Below are 17,421 nucleotides of genomic sequence, written 5' to 3'. Positions count from 1 at the left end.
CTAATGAGGAAGATGAGGCTCACTACCCCTCCCGTCTCTTCTCATTAGATTCACGGGGAACACGCAGCCACAGACGGTGCTTACTGCAAAGGTAAGAATGCTCAATATGGGGCAAGAGTGTATGCAAGTTTTATACCACCTATCCTCAGGTGCCTTCTTAAAAGCATGCTATTCAATTAAAAATGTATGTATTTTGCCTTAACCGGTTTGGCTCAGTGGATAGAGCGTCGGCCTGCGGACTCAAGGGTCCCAGGTTCGATTCCAGTCAAGGGCATGTACCTTGGTTGCGGGCACATCCCCAGTAGGAGGTGTGCAGGAGGCAGCTGATCGATGTTTCTCTCTCATCGATGTTTCTAGCTCTCTATCCCTCTCCCTCCCTCTCTGTAAAAAATCAATAAAATACTTTTAAAAAATGTATGTATTTTACGATCTCCCTTGGAAAAAATAGTCACTTTATCAAAGCTAATAAATAAGACTGTCACAGAAGAATTGAAGGTGAAATAAACAGTTCAAGATGACCAAGATCCTTCCAGCATCAGGGTGAGGGCCCTGAAGTCAGAGCTGATAGAAATGAAACACACAACCACCCACCTTTTCTTCAAACCACTCCCACTTTTAAAAAGGTCTTTTAAGAGCTGGGTTCAAAACTGTATCGCCCTAAGAAAATTCAGATGTAAGAAGTACCTTTCTTGGGGGAGGAACACCGATAACCCTCCAGAAATGCAGGCAGCAAATCTAAACTAAAGTAACTATTTATGCTCGGAGGGTCCATGGGACAAACAGTCTGAAATAGCAGCACCTCACCCTTTTATCTTTTGACACAGACTCCAGTGCTTAAGTCAACACCTGCAACATAAAACCAGGTGCCTTTCAGGTAACTGCTTTATCTAAGTATTAAATGTGGCTTCTAAACTACCTGGGGGGGACAAAATCATTGCCCTCAGTGATGTTTCAAGGTCATGGTGGTGGCAGTCACGGGAAGCTACCTGGAGAGTCGGGGTTACTGGTATGTAACCCTTTTAATGCGCTGAACACTCGGAATCTCTGAGCCACAAAAACAGGAGACCTTCACGAAGTATTCCACACAAGCTCAGGGAGTTAGGTCACAGTTGCCCACACACAGTCACACCATGGAACCTCCTAGAACTCCTGTCCGGATGATCTGGGCGGAGGTCAGGGGAGATGAGCACCGGCCAGTTGCAGCTCCTGAAGCCGCCCAGTCAGCCCCAGCACAGTCCCCACTGGCACCATTCGGGAGACTGGGCTGTGTACCCGCCTCTGTGTTGGGTGTGACACACTCTATTCTATGAAGTTCTTACAACAACCCCATGAAGTAGCTGGCACTTGTGATTAACTCCACCTAATAGGTGAGAAATCCGTCCTGACTCACAGGCCTTGGAAGGTGGTGTTTGCAGGTCTCAGGCGCTCACCTGCCTGACTACACCCCCCCACCCCCCACAGGGGCTGCAGAGACCGGCTTCGGGATGGGGTTCATTGCCGTGCTGGAGTGAGCTGGCCCCCGTGAGCTCAACCTGGGCCAGTCTTCCCTACTGGACACAACGGGAACTGTCCCCAAACCCCTACCTACCAACCTCTGGAACCTAGACCAGTTTCAGCAAACCACGTCCCCTGCATACCCATCCAGACACCCCAAGTTAGGACAGGCTCCAGCTCCCTGCTGCAGCCAGGACACCCTGGCCCCAGGGCTCCAAGTCTGTTTACAAGGGGTGTGTACAGCACGTGGCAGATGATGGGGCGCAGGGGCGTCAAGATGTAATGAGATGCTTCTGCTTCTATGATATAGACGAGCGGCAGCAGGATTCCGGTGATGGAAACACTTTTTTTTTTTTAATTTGACAGAGAAAGAGAGAGGAAGGGAGAGGGAGAGAGAGACAGAAACATGGATGAGAGACACACTGATCGGCTGCCTCCTGCACGCCCCCTACTGGGGATTGAGCCAGCAATGCAGGCACGTGCACTGACCAGGAATCAAACTCAGGACACCTCTTGGTCCATGGGATGATGCCCAATCCACTGAGCAACACCAGCTGGGCAGAAACAAATTCTATGTGGTAGGTTCCAGCTCACCAGACACTAAAAAAGTCAGCTCAAAAACTGAACCCATTAACTGGAGCAAACAATACCTATTTACCCGTAAAAGGAACCCAAATCCTCGTCTGCCTTCCCATCGCTGGGGCTTTCTGCTTTCTACCTGGAGAAACGTGGTTACCCAAAAGCAATGCCTTCCAGGGTCTGTGCACTAAGCTCTATGGGATCTGAGCATCGAACAGTTAAATTATATGGAAAGGGTCTTACATCGGCCCTTGAAGAGCACAGAGCTTTTCCGCCCGAAGTATTCATCCAACTGCAGTGGGAACAGCGCGGAGGAGGCGCCCCTGTGGCTGACCTTTGACCTCTCGAGAACCCTGAAGCATGGTGTGCTGCAACTTGGCCATGCCACCCTCGTCGCCAGCGCCCACACACCCACCGGAGCGCTGCCCGTGAGTAGGAAGCTGGCGAGTGGAAGACTGATTCAGGCCCTCTAGGTCCCCTGCTGGCCCTCCTCTAACCCAACCCCTCAACCTTCTCTAACTGTGGGGAACCCAACGGGAAAGAAAGCTCGCCATTCACCTCGCAACCTATTAATCAACGGACGCTGGAAACAAATAGAGCCATTGCTAGCCCCGGCCTCTCTGCCGGCCTCCTCTTCAATGCTCCCCTATTGCTCTCCCTTTCTGCAGAAGAAAAATGGGGCCAGAAAGCGCCTTTGCGAGCCCAGCACAATAAAACAAAAGCAGCACAGAGGAGCATTTGTCAGCCTGTCCCCTCCCCCGGGGGGATGGGGAAGGTCTCGGGGGTCTTAGGTTACCAGCCCTCCCTGGCTCTGAAATCGACATCAGGAGGGGACACTGTTCACCCTGGGTTTATGGCTCATCTCCAATGCACTTTTCAGATGCCACTTACTATGGCTGCACCGAGGCCAATGGCGACCAGCAACATGTTAATAGGTGTCGCACGTCACCGGAGCCATGGGGTGCTGGGAGTGCTGGAGAAGAGGAGGGGCTGGGGCTGAGCCAGGGGCTGCTACTCACTCATCAACAACCCCTTGATGACTCAAGCAGGCCTATTTTTTTTTTTTCTCAGACGATGTGCCAGAGGGTAGGAATGGTCAGCAAAGGTAAACCTCCTACCTCAACAACCCGTTACCCCCCAAAACTAGCAACCACTGCAGCTGCTCCAACCACCTCAAGGAGACACACAGAGCAACCTGGGCCCAGGCCTGTGCACACAGTCCCACCCCAACGTATCAGGTGAGCATCTGGCTGCTGTACCCTGCAAACCTCCTCCACACACAGAGGGGAGGGTGGCAGGCACACTTCCACCCTGGGCCAAACGGGTTTCTTTCATCCTTTTACCCTCTCTCCGGAGTCACAGCTATCAGAAGCCCAGCCAGCGAGGACCCATCTAGGGCAGAGCCCGGGGTTCACTCCCAGGAGGACAAAGCTCCTCTCGGAGGCCTCGCCCCCGGCTAATGGCGCTTTGTTCCCTGGACAAGACGTCTATTGATAGCTACAGCACTGCCGGTTGAAAATAATAAATAAAAAGGAGAAGGCTTCACGGGGTTCGAGGTTTGCTTGGAGAAATGAGGTAGTTAAGAGAAAGGAGATCTGCAGTGAGATGCAGACAGGAGCACCTCCCTCCCCCACCCCTGCAGCCTCAGCACCCAGCGGACAGCCCCTGGCCCAGCTGCGAAGGAATCATGGAGCCACAGGGCTGCCAAGTCACAGGTCTGTGACCCCGGGAGCCTGACACGCTGGGGTGCTGCTTATGTGTTTTGTACATTATCAATGGCGGGCTCCTCCCCCTTCCCCAGTCAGATCCATTTAGACAGCAAGAAGGGGAAGAGAGAAGATGCTCCCTGCCAACGACAAAATTCTGCCGACTCACAGTTTCTCAGGCACTCACGCGGGCATTAAAATTCTTCCTGCAGGGAAATGACGGAGCGGGGCGGGCAGGGAGAGAATAAACGTGCAGACAATTTTCATCCAGATTCTCACACACACATGCATATACATAGAACTAACTCAAACCATCCTAAGCCCTTGGCCTTTCTCTTTTTTCCTTTTGCCCCTTCCATAATGTAACAACCCAGCTAGTAACACACCACATTGTCAAGCCCTAAGGGTCTAGGGGGCCAAATTCAGCTTTTCTTAATAACCTTTTCTTAATCCCCAAAAAGGAGGAAGGGAGAGGTGGGTTGGGTCAGGAGGTGTGTGTGGGGGGCGGGGGGGTGGGGGGGGGCGGGGTGCACGCAGGGAACGTTTATTTTAACCTGGAGAATAAAGATGTGCTCCAGCTGCCTGGCTTTGTGAACGTAGAGGCCAAGGCCCAGCCCAGCAAAGCTGTGCTTTCACACAGGCTCTTGAACAATTACTTCTAGTTAAGTTCATTAAGCCTAATTTATTTCCACTCATTCTCATTTATTTCCCAATAAAAAGAAAGCATCCTATTGTAACCCCCACCCCCCACTACCCTTGAAAGCACTTGTAAGCTGACAGTCTTGGCCCGCTGGTCCAGGCTCGCCCCTGACCAGTGAGTCCCAGTGTTTGCTTCCTGCTGGCCTCCCTCCAGGAGCAAGCCAGGGCATCCCAGGCATCCCTGGCAGGCATCAGGGAGGGGGTGTGGCAGCACCACGGGGATCCCTGGCTGTCCTCACCCTCCACCAGGTCTCAGAGATATAGAACCAGCCACTTGGCCACTAAGAAATTGCCCAGGAAATCTGCAATCTCCACCTTCCCGCAAGATATGTCTCTCCTACTTGGGAATGAAATGATTAGTGTTAACATAATCAACCTTGTGAAGTGTCCTAATATGCAGAGAAGATGTGGGAATTGGGTACGAGGGCCCGGCTGTTTCAAAGCAGTGCCAGGGACAAAGCTAACCTATTCCAAATGAAGAAGCCCAAAAGGCTCAACTTGAAAACTTTAAAAAAAAATAATGAATTCCAGGCCACTCGCCCCTCCCTCTCCCCCCCCCAAAAAAACCAACACAACAACCCCAAAATCTACAGAATCCTAAACTAATGGAAAGGAAATCACCAATTTTGATTAGGAATAAATTGTAAGTACATAATGGTTATTACATCCTGGGGATTTTGAGAAAGAAGCAGTGAACAAAATCCGATCCCACCTCTCTTAATTTATTTACAACGAACAGCTGTGTAAAAAATGTCTTCCGTTTTTCACATTCACCCTGGACCAAACTTTCCGATCTAAACCTCTGCATCTGAAAGCCAGGCCTGCTACACGAAGTCTGGTAAAAGCTCCAGCAACAGTGGTTTCCTTGAGAGAGCAGGTAGATTTCTCCCCAGGAAAGAGCGTGTGGCCCAAGAGCCAGGAACTCTGGATTCCGCGGGAATCCCACACAGACTTGAAAGGCAGACAGAGCAAAGGCAAGCTGCATTATTCTCTCCACTTTGTCCCGTCAGTGTCCCCAACATGGGCATCCTTCAACGGACACCCACAGCCCCCATAAATGACACACGTGAGAAGGACCCAGAGCCGCCATGGGGCGAGGAGGACTGACCCAGTGCTCCTCCTCCCTCTGATCGCAAGCTGGCCGGCTAGAAGTTTAAGGTAACAAGGGAGTGAGTGACCCAGGCAAAGTTCAGTTTTTAAAAAAATCCTCCAATGTGTGTGGAAGTATGTATGTGATCAGGAGGGCATGGCAGGGTTTCATCGCGTCCCAGGTATGACAGAAGGAAAGAATTCCACTACATAGCGCAGCCGGGCCCCCTACCAGCCCCAAACCACAAAGGGGAGGTTTCCCGAAGAATATAAGGTTGCAGGCTCTGTTGCTTCCAGAAAAGGCCGATGCAGCGGCCTAAAGTGACAATACAAAGATCCTAATAACTGTATCACTGGAGTCCAGAGTTTACCCTTTGAAAGGAACTCCCCTCCTCTAAGATATCGAGAATGGAGACTTAACCATCTCCGAAGCCGCGGGACCAGGATTAAGTAACCCAAGTAATTTGAGTCCAGGAGAGATCTGGAACCTTTCGGCAGTCTTGGAAACAGGGTACTGTGCTGGGTGGGAAATTTGCACCCACACAACGGACCCGTTTGCAGTGCCAGCCTGCAGGCTCCTCCCCAGAGCTCTCAATCCTACACTGAACTAGAAACTTACATGCAACCAGAAAGGAACACCAAGACTACATCTGCCATTCCTTCATGCGGGACTGGAGAACTGACCTACCTCTTTGTACTTTAATACCACATACAGGGCTCATGATTTTGAAAACATAAGGACTCTTAGAATCTGTGGTCTACTTCATTCCTTCTTCCCCAAGATATTGGATCTAAGAGCCGATCGGCCACGGCACATGTTTCTGTGTTTGGCCATTCAACAACAACAAACATAACAACAGTAACGATGAAGATAATTACTTCAAATAATGAAGGAACCACCTCCAAATTCCAGAGAACGAAGCCCTTAGAGCTGTGACAAAGGGTCTGGCCCATCAGTTCAGCCGAGTGCAGTGTCTCCTAAGCCCATGGCTGATACTGAAAAGGCCGTCTTCCTAACCAGCAGCGTGAGCACAGCGGGCGGCCACCGGCCTCTTGCTCAGGTTCCCAGAACACATTTCGTATTAAGTTCAGAAAATGCAAACGCCACGAGCAAGACTGTAGCCTATAAGGCCAGCATCTAAATTTGGAGATGGAAGAGAAATACAAGTAAAGACAGAGCCACAGAGAGTCAGCATTAAATATGAAACCAAAATACACAGTGTACACAAGTGCTGCTACTGTAAAATCCTTACTGCTCAGGAAGGAGGAAGGAAGGAAGGAAGGAAGGAAGGAAGGAAGGAAGGAAGGAAGGAAGGAAGGAAGGGAGGAAGGGAGGAAAAGAAAGAAAAGGAAAAATGTCCGAGCTTTGAGAAAGTACGGTCCTCTGTGAGGCAGTATCCCTTTTCCTTCTCTTTCTTCCAGTGGAGCCCACCCTGGTGAGTGAAGGAAAAAAATAAAACACCACATTTGTTCGTTAGAAGAAACCCCAAGCCCACCACCCCTTTCCAGATCCCAGCTCACGTGCACTTGCACTTGGGGAGCGGGACCTGCCAGGCTACAGAACTGTTGAGGACTGGGATGAAAGTCAAGCTTTCTCTCCACCCCATCTTTTTTTTAACCCTTTCGCCCCCTCCCCCAAAAACTGCCATGAAAAGTGCATCACAAAAGGGCACAGCTTGAATTGACCATTTATTCTCGTTTTGTTTTTTCTTTCCCAATGTCTAAATTAAAAAAAAAAAAAAAAAAGCACAGAGGTTTAATGGTCACGACCATAAATAAGGACACGGACACACATGCACACACGCGCACACACACACACACACGCACACGCACACGCACACACACCACTACTCACCCAGCAATTCAAATTGAGGTGCCAACTGCCCAACTGCTGGAAGAGAGAGAGCCCGGAGGCCACTGTGCCTCCCTTCCCACTCAAATATTCCATTCCCACTAAAATCGCATCCCTAGGGTACATAATAGCTTTGGTTTTCTTTCTCTCCACCTCACAAAAACTTTCTCTGTACCTTCAAGATGGGACTGGGCCAGCTTTTTTTTTCCCTCCTCCCTTACTGCTTTTCTCACTTTTCTTCTTCCTCCCAGCTTCCCCTCCCTTTACTGCTTTCACTTAAAGAGCTGAAGAAAAAAGAAGAAGAAAACATCTTAAAAGATGGAGATGGCTCCAGGTTTCTGTCCTGGCATACTCCAGATGCTCAGGGTTCTCATTCACACTGTCTATCATTATTTTGTTAATTCTTCCCCCTTCGCGTGCATCTCTCAAAAGCCAAATCAAAACAAAAATAAAAACTAAACAAACGGCAACCTAATAACCAATTCACTTGGCTGCAGATTATATTACTTTAAAGGGCTTTTCATTTAAAAACTCCTTCTAGTTTCTGATCTGTACCACTACAAAATCCATGAAGGAAGGGGGAAGGCCCATTTTCCCAGGCAGCTCAGGGCCCCCTCCCTCACCCGTTACCTTGGGCAGCAGGGGCAGAGCCACCACTAAGAGTAACTAAGAAATTACGGTCGGCCATGAGGGAGAATGATCAGCACGAGGCGGGAGGCAGGCACTTTATCTGCGACATTGTCAAATCCCTCACAACAAATTTCTTAGGGAGAGGGCTGCGATGGGAGAGGGGGAGGGAGGAGAAAAGTATATTTTCTTGTCACCGTGACACGGGAGTGACACTTGGTAGGGCCTTGCCTGCCGCACGCACACACACCCCGTCTTTTGCTCCTAGAGTAAGGGACTGTGCCTGAGTGTCCCGACCTCCCGGGAAACAGAAGGACAAGCTTCCTGTGTTCACTGGCATCCAGGAGTCGGAACACTAACTTGCTTTCTGACTATTGAGTTTTGTGAGCTTTGCCCAGAATGAGAGAGAGAGAGAGAGAGAGAGAGAGAGAGAGAGAGAGAGAGAGAGAGAGAGCATGCTAGTCCCTGAACCCCACGAACCCGACTTACTTTTCCTGGGGCTCTCATAGGATCCAGGGCCAGGTGCATTTGTGTGGGTTTAAGCTAATTGGAGTTGGGAGACTCAGACATCACAGCCTGAAATGGTCCAATTTTCCGCGAAGGAGGGGAGGGGGGAGGGTGGCGGCTCCAGGAGGGGTTGAAGCCAGAGGAAAGTTGCAGAGGACCAAACTCGCCCAGAATGCCTCTCCAGCCCCAGCGTTGAATCTCTGCACCCTCTCCCCCTCTTCAGAAGCACACACACACAACCCCATTTGCATGCAGGTAAGAAACCCCCTGCCGCCCCTCGGCCGGGCATCCTGAACCTGTGTCCTGGAAGCAAGACCAGTGGCAAAGGTTTGGTTTTTTCTGGCGGCAAGACAGCTAACAGAGAAGGAGATGGTTTTAATTTATCAACCCCACGGCCCAGATGTTTATCTCCAAGCCCACCACAGGACTGTTGCCATGGCGTTGGTCTTTAAGCAATCTGTTAATACACCGGACAAGTTAATAACCTCATCCCCCCCCCAAAAAAAAAAAAAATTACAAGGGCTGGACAGGCTTAAACACAACAAAAAAGTGAGAATTCTTCATTTTCTTCTTTTTAAAAATTTTGCTCCGGGGCCCCATGTTCTGGACTTCTCCGGCCTCTGTGCAAGTGTCAGGCAGCAACCTTTAAGGCCCTTAATACCAAAACAAAACCCTGCTATTTCCCTTTACATGGCGACAACAAAAGCAATGAGCCTCCGTTTGACAAGTAAAAAGCCCCAACCACACAGCCCCCTAATTGCTCCCCTCCCTCTATTCACGGGGACCACCACACTCGGCCAGCTGCCTTTGTCACACATGCAATTTCTTAAGTCAACTGCGAGTTCCCTCCCCACTGATGGACAGCTCCCAGCCACTCAGCAACAATAACTTATAAAGTGCAGCCAACAGGATGCGCAACTTGGGCTCGGAATCTATTTTCCGGCCGTCTCCAAAGGCAGGGAGCATGAAAACAGCAAGATGAGGCAACGCATTCCAGACAGACCTCGTCCTCTTCCTCCTTCACCAGAACGGGGAAATCTCGTGAATTTCTTCAAATTAACTCCTCCTAAGACCCTGCTTCCGGATATCTGCTGTCCCGTGGCTCCAGCCCCAGCCAGACCCTGGGATGCACATGCTTAGAACATTTCCATAAGAAAATCAGAAGGTGATCAAATGCTGTAAAGTTCTGTGGGATTTTTAAACAAACAAACAAAAACTTTCCCAAATGAGAGAGAGAGAGAGAGAGAGAGAGAGAGAGAGAGAGAGAGAGCTTCCTTCCCTTACAGCATGAAACTACGATCATGTGGAGAAGAAATAAAGGCAACAGATGTCCCTTAACATCCAAGGGTCCTCACCCACATCATCAGCAAAACTTTGTTTTGTTGTTTTAAATAAATAAGTTTGAGATGGGAGGAAGGGGGAAATGGATGAAAATATAAGAAAAGTAGAAAAAAATCAGACCCTTTAGAAAATATTTGGGGATGGAGAGAGAGCAGGGAGGGCAGGAGGGTGGAGCGTTTGTGGCTGTGACTTGGTGGGCGAAAAGACACGAAACCCCCTCCCCAAACGCTCATTTCCGAGTTTACCAAGGATAATAAAGCAGGGTCCTGTAGTCCCAGGCTAAAAGTTTGGAATGAAAAAGTAGAGTCATTTTCTTTTTTCGTTGTTTTTTTTTTTTAAAGGGGAGTTTACAAAAAAGGAAAAAAATAAAAACCTACTCCGTCGGGCAGCTTGCCAGGCAAAGGGGCATCAATCTTAAAGTTACTGCAAAGTGACAGCAAACCTCGAGAGCATGCAAGGGCTTGAGACTAGCGGGACCGGCCGGGCAGGCGCGGGGATACGGCGCCCCGGCCACCGCACCGCCCCGGACGCCCGCCCGCCCGGACGCCCGCCCGGCCGCCCGCCCCGCGGGGCCGCTTACCATCTAGAGCGGGATGCGGAGCTGTCCTTCGCGCCGCCGGCCCGCGGGCATGCTGCCCGGCGCCCCGATGGCCGCCCGCCCGGGCCCGCGCCGGCCGCAGGCTCCACTGGAGGGCAGCACCCGCCCTGCCGCCGCCGCCGCCGCGCAGGGGAGCCGCGCACACCAGCAGCGCCGCCAGACAGGATGCTCACGCACAGTCCCATTCACAGAATTATCTCGCTTGATAGGGAAGGGCACAATAATGGGCGCTCCCCCGGTTCCACAACAACCCACCCCCCAAAAAAGGGGGGGGGGTGTTAAAAAAAAAAAAAGGCAGGGCTTTCTTACTCTTTTTTTTTTTCTTTCACCCTCCAACCCAGCATTCAATCAAAAGAACAAAGACTGATATTTTGTTTGCCGACTTGGCAAACATAAAGGCAATTTCAATAGTCCACAGAAGTTCACCTAAGTTGGTGAAAGTAGTGGCTTGCGGCTCTCCAGCGAAGTTAAGCTTTAACAGCTATCGGATGCCATTCGGAGACAGAAGAGGGGAAAACTGGCTGAATTTAGATAAAGTTAGAGGACCACTTCACTCCTAAGTTTTTTGTTTTTGTTTTTTTTTTGCCGGCTGAAAAGTCCCTCGAAATTCTTGACAACAACCAGATCTTAATTATCTTGCTGAATTCTTTTTTTGGGGGGGGAGAGGGAATACAAACGCCAAAATAGACCATTCAAAACACCAAAAATGTAAAAGAATTCAGAACAATTTACTGTATAACATTTTTCATGACTAACTTAAAAAAAAAAAAAAAAACCTACCGAAACTTGTGGATGTGTTCCTTTAAAAGCAAATGGTCCTAACACATATTAAACCACCGCTGCGCGTCTTCTAAGCATCGTAGGAAAAAATGACTATTGATCTTCAAATAGCGATAATTGAAAAGATCAAAAAGATTAAACAAAATCAAGAATGTGCTGACTTACCATGCTATGCTTTTTTTGTTGCAACTTTGTAGAAATTTCACTCAAAGAAACTGCATCAGAGGTGTCAAATTTTTTAGCGGACTGTGATCGTATTATTTCCGCAGCCCTGCCTTCCAATGCTTCAGAACTTTTTTCCCTTTCTCTTTTTTGTTTGTGGTACCTAGCTTTTTGCTAGAGACTTTAAAAGCCTTCAGCTCAGCAAACCAGCACAAATTATCTTGCCACCTTGCGCAGCTCTGATGCTTTGGCCGCTAACTTTGGAAGGCCCTTTACTACTGCATCAAAATTAGCATTGTCAAAGCAGTTAATGAATATTAATATTGTATTTGTCATTGGAGCCAGCCCGTTGCTGAACTCCGAGTCATCCATCAGGGACAAGATTAAGAACACAATTATTTCTGACTGACAGGGACCAAATCTGCTAGAATTTTTTTTTAAACAATTCGGGGGGAAAAAAAAACCCCCACAATATCATCATCTTAAGGTGTCTCCCAAGAGACTGGGAGCCAGATTAATACGCTTTTAATGAAGTAGAGATCATTATGTATGAAGGAGAAGAAAAAAAAAGATGTACTATTCAAGCTATTTAGTTATGGTGGCGGTTAGAAATTTTTTTAAAAAAAATGCAGACGGCATATCTTTTTCGACAGCTGTCCAGATTTTATTCATACTCTTCTAAAGAAAACGACTTTTTTTCCCCCCCTGAAATCTTTTCCTTTTTAAAAAAAGAACAGAGAACGAGCTATTCGTCCCATCTGGGATAATTTTCTGTCTTCACTTTTACTGTAGCAGCTCCGGAAAGACAGCACGGTAAATAATTCCTACACAAATTTGACAAGAAACACCTTCATCAGCTCGGCTCCTTCCACCTCTATTCCCCAGATTCCAAGCACTGTCTCTCTCGCTTTATTCAGGATGAACCATTACATTTACAGAAACTCCTAAGTTCCCTTTAACAGTGATATCTTCCCGGAATAAACACACAGGAAACAACACAACGCAACGAAAAAGCCTGCTCACAAACACACCAGAACCTGAATTGCCGTTACGGAGGGAATAGCCATTATGATCCCGAGAAAGCAAGGCTATCTGATTTATGGTTCCACAAAGTTGAAACGGAAGTTTTGTCAGAAATTAAACTAACAGAACCAGCCCAGTAGCAGAAAACGTCTTACAAGATTATTAAAACACAAAACTCTCTCTACAAAATAGGCAAACGACTAACTAAGAGGAATTAGGTGTAAAAACTTGCAGCTTACCTGGCATAACCAACTTATTTGAATTCACCGGCATCATTTCAACATCTATACCTTTATGTCATGCAAAGTGATATCACGTATGACCATCTTATACATATACACACACAGATCTCTACGGCGATTTCTTAGACGTTTTAGGAATAGCGTGCTTCGTGGGCTTGCTCCATATAAATTGTCTTCGAGATGATATTTCCACCCCCCATTTTCGTATTTTAAATGTGGTAAAAAGGGGAGAACTAAAAGGGATAAAATGACAGATGTGATGGTTAATCTACCCAATGAATCGTGGGGGTCTAGGTAAAGCCGTAATGGCCACTGAGCTAATCTACAACACCCACTGACCACCCCACTGGCCTTCTAATACCATTATCAACCCTCAGATGAACATTCTAAATTAGAGTTTTGTTCGAAAAGGGTGTGAATCTGACCTTCGATGCTGGGAAGCCGGTGCTATACATACAGATGGGAAAGTTCTTATAAAAAAAATTATTTTAAAGGTTTCTCCTTTCTCGCAATTTGTATCTTTGAACTCTGCATCCTTACAACCTTCCCTTTGCACCAAAAAAAAAAAGCCCTCTCCCCAAATCCCCTCCTGCAATAGCCACTGATGTCACCTCTATCACACACCCCACAATATTTATGCTTATCCCGTAAGAAGAACCTCCACCAAACCACTGAACACAAAGAAAAAAATTTCAACATACAAATATTCCCCTTTGGCCTAACTTTTACTCTCTCTTTCAATTTACCAGTGCCTTTAACTCTTGGCTCTTTATGTCCAACAAACCTTTGGAATATATCATACTATGGATCATATCATATCATAGACCTGGGGAGATTTGATACAAAATTTTGCAAGGGAGTGATGATAGAGTTCCACAGAGAATCCCATTTGTTTGCATGCACATCAAGTGATGCTATGAAGAAGGAAAGAAATTTGGGGCTAAGGTTTTTCTTGAAGAGCTCTCTTTTTTTTTAGGTGGATCAAAATAGACTTGTATCAAATTATGATTGCCTAAGTGTTATTCACTTAAAGAGATATTCCCAATGCCACATTAAAAAAAAAAAAAAAAAAAAGCATAGCCCCCCTATGATGTAAGCACACTTTCAAAGCTCCCCTTTAAAAAACTACAGATTCTGCACCATTTTTCCACACATCCTCCCATAAAACCTGCAGCGGTCCTTATGCAGATTTCCGCCTTTATTTCAGAAAAGCGTGTGCATGTGTCTCCCCCGGCACATGTCACATGCTTATGTATACCAAACGCACATATGTGCACAAACACACATGTGTGTGTATCCAACAGAAGGTTTTTGCAAGCATAGACTAGACTGGCTTCCAAATAGCCTGCGATGTCTAAATTAAGGACCCCCTTGCTTTATCAATCCTCGGCATCCTCGCTCCTGGCTAGAGCCTATCTTTCCGGGGTCACGGACAGATCCGCAATCTGCATCCTTGTGCACTCTGTGCCGGAGTTGTTAATAGGCAGCTTTCTCTGCCTCTCTCTCTCGGCTTCCCCAGCATGACCGCATCAGCACTAGTATCAAATTAACTCTCCGACTTTGAAACTTATTGATCTGCTATTAAGACACCAGTGAACTTGATGAAATGAGTGCTGTAGGTGCAGTCACGACTTCAAAGTCTAGCACAGCCACATAAAGCAAGCGCCTTTGATCCTAACTCCGATCTACTGAGGGTTTAAAGCCCAGCTCTCCCTAAGCTGCCCTTCACTCTCATGTCTGATGTCTTACCAACTAGTGACTTGATAATGTTAATAATGCAAATTTTACAAATGATTTTTACAATGGCAAAATTAATTGTGTGAATTGATGCTTCTTTCAGTGGGGGTTTCTGAACTTCTCTCCCGATAAACGAACAACTGGGGCTAGTGTGATGATGGCTGAGGAGGGACACGGGGTTCAGGTAAATCTGGACGACGTTTTAGCGTCTTCTTTCACCTCTGCATTTTGTAACTTAAAACTAAAACAATTAACTAGACAATCTGCTAATCATCTCAGAAATGTATATTCTATAATTCTCGTTTCCCAGTACATATCTGCTGTGGAACAGAAGTCACCTCCTTTTTACATGAGGTTTCTATCACTAGTACAATATCCTTATTTTTGAGCAGGATTTTTTCTCGATAGTTATCGCAAACCCACAGGAAAGATGTACGTAGGGTTTCAGACCCTCGGTCACTTTTTTTTTTTTCAATTAGGAATGATCTGAAATGGTATAAAGTCAAGAATCAGAATGTACTACACAGATTCTGTGACGTGCAAAATTTCAATATTGATATTCCCTTTCAATCAGGCTAAACAAAACTTTTCATCCAATAATATTCTATCACCAAGGAATATGACTTTAAGCATACCTTTACAAATACCTTCAGCAGATATTTTGAGTCATTGATATTAAAAGATTTCAAATTCAAATTCTCTCTAAGAAGAAAGGTAAATAAGGTTTGGACTTAAATAATGTGAAAGGTCATTATATCCAAGGTTTAAAAAAATAATCTTCTATGTAACCAGAACAGCAAAACTGAATCAGAACTGCCTCTTGATACTCCAATAAAGAATCAATATCTGAGAACAAATCATTTGCCAAGAGATTTATTCTCCGTATGTTGATTTTGGACAGAAGAATGTCAGTAGTTCAGAGCAAAATGCACTCCACTAATAGAAGCCTTATGCATCGCTTTTGATATTTATAGTATGTTATGTAATGTCTGCATTATTGCTGCTTTAAATCCATTTATTATATTAAGGATTCACAATGGACATATTTTCCCCATCCCTAATGCCAGGGCTGGACCCCATAAAATGACAAAACGTAATGGAAATTTAAAAGGGCCGTAATTTTAACGCTTGCTTCATTGTAGCGTGTGTGATCTAATTAGTTTGTTTTCCAATTTGACTCCAATCGTAGAATTTAGGTAGCAGTACCTTGGTATTAGTGTTTTCCCTCCTCCCACCCACCCCCCCTCCCCAATGTTGATACTCACTTAACCTACTTGCGATTCTAAAGAAGTCAAAACTTGATTGTGACAATGTTCAAAAGAAATTTCCTCTGCCACTAGCACCGTAAAAAAACTTTCACCAATTAGTGCAGGAAAAAAGGAGGGAAAAGCCACAGTGCTGGTGCTCAAAGAGCCAGGCCTTGCGGCAAACCTGTCATGTCGAGAGGATTGATCAACAGGACGGCGATTTCTAATGGCATGTTGTCATGAAAAGTCAGCCACAGGGAGCCACCTGCCTCGCTCCTCACACACAGACAGCTAGGAAAGGAAGGAGGAAGGGGGCGGGAGGGGAGAAGAGGGAACTGCTCTCCATTCCTCACCCTCCCTGCCAGTTCCCTTTTGCTAACAATTTTGGTAAAGGTATCATGATTTTTCATTCGGTTGAAATATGTCAAGTCTCCAATCGCATTACCCTTCCTCTAAGATAACAGTGGTTTGAAGGCTGACTCTTTCTTTTACCTCAATCCCTTTTTCCCCCATTTAGAGAAGGGATTGGGGTACCTTTATTATAATACTCCCTCCTCCTTTGTGTCAACCACATACTCCTTAGATCAGAAGACGTCCATTATGGCTTTCAATCAACAGGGAGCATCTTGACTTAATAAAATCCAAGTTTGGAAGATTCTGGAAGACGAAAGAGATACGGTGACACCATCAGGTGTTATTTTTCTGAGCCACGCGTTTAGCCAATCAAACGGAAGTGTAAGTGCAGTTGGCCTCCTATTTTGTGGGGCTTTGTCTAGTGGAGAAATAGTTCTGAAGCCAGGTTTTGTAGGCTATCATCTAATCCATTATCATCTACTCTGGGTTCAAAAGTGGTGCCGATAGTATTTTGGCTACACATTTTCTTGTGCTCAATGCAACTCGATATTCCATAACCACCTCCAACTTACCCTTGAAAACAGAAGGTGTTCTGCCTTTGACTAATACTCCTCTAGAAGATATGATTTCCTTGGTACCCAAGATTCTGATTATCAACCACTCCAAAGAAATGCCCTACTCAATGCTCCCTTGTCATTTCATCTACTAGTAATAAATACTACTAATCAGTACCACAAGATACTCTCACAGTACCATTCCCCAAAATGTCAAGCCATTCATTGAAGGATACTAGAGGGTCTCAACACAAAATCGAAACAATTTAAAAAAAAAATGCTTTCCTGTCGACCTGATCTTGGGAGAGTTGAGGTGGTTTTCTCCATAAAAGCTGGTAACACAAAGGCCATCTTTACCGTCTCCATGAGGATGGTCCAAAATATCACTGTGACCCAGTCCCTGGTTCATTTTCAGACTGGAAAGACTCACAAACATACCCGCCCCTCAATCCACTTTGAACAAAAGGAAAAAGTCAAATAAAAGTTAAAGAACTTTTAAGTTCATGAAACCAAACCCCACTTGGCATGCAAATCACGTACTGTAACCTTTTATTGGCGGAGCCTCTGGTCTCATCAGTCGATGAAATTCTCAGCCCGCGGCAACAGCTTAGCCGAGGGACACAGACCAATGAGAAAATATTCATTGTGTTAGCATTTCAAATGGCGAGAAAGGAAGAAGAAGCGCTAACTGATCACTGCCGGTGGAATTAATTGGATATTCCAAGAATAATGTCTCTCACGGAAGATCCTTGGAGGCCGAGTGCTGGTGGAGACCACATTTTGTGCGGCGCCTTCAAAAAGAGACCGCTTGGGGGTACTGGACATATTAG

The 17,421-nt window shown here is 46.5% G+C and overlaps 1 protein-coding gene across 22 annotated transcripts in view; it reads right to left on the bottom strand.

Moving 5' to 3' along the window:
- The window catches only part of TCF7L2 (transcription factor 7 like 2), a 197,184-nt gene that overhangs the window by 31,741 nt on the left and 148,022 nt on the right, over nt 1-17,421 (bottom strand). For 2 of the 22 annotated variants that reach the window (XM_081104666.1, XM_081104667.1), the window contains exon 1: nt 10,475-10,561. The exons of the other annotated variants lie outside the window; for them this stretch is intronic. In XM_081104666.1, coding sequence (XP_080960792.1) covers nt 10,475-10,477 — 3 coding nt within the window. In that variant the 5' untranslated portion in view covers nt 10,478-10,561. Of the gene's footprint in view, nt 1-10,474; nt 10,562-17,421 lie in introns of those variants that run through there. 22 annotated transcript variants of the gene reach the window in all.

This window comes from Myotis nattereri (genome assembly GCF_964212035.1).
Source record: "Myotis nattereri genome assembly, chromosome: 13".
Lineage (NCBI taxonomy): Eukaryota > Metazoa > Chordata > Mammalia > Chiroptera > Vespertilionidae > Myotis > Myotis nattereri.
The sequence above is the reverse complement of the archived record's forward strand: the minus strand, read 5'-3'. Positions and strand labels throughout refer to the sequence as shown.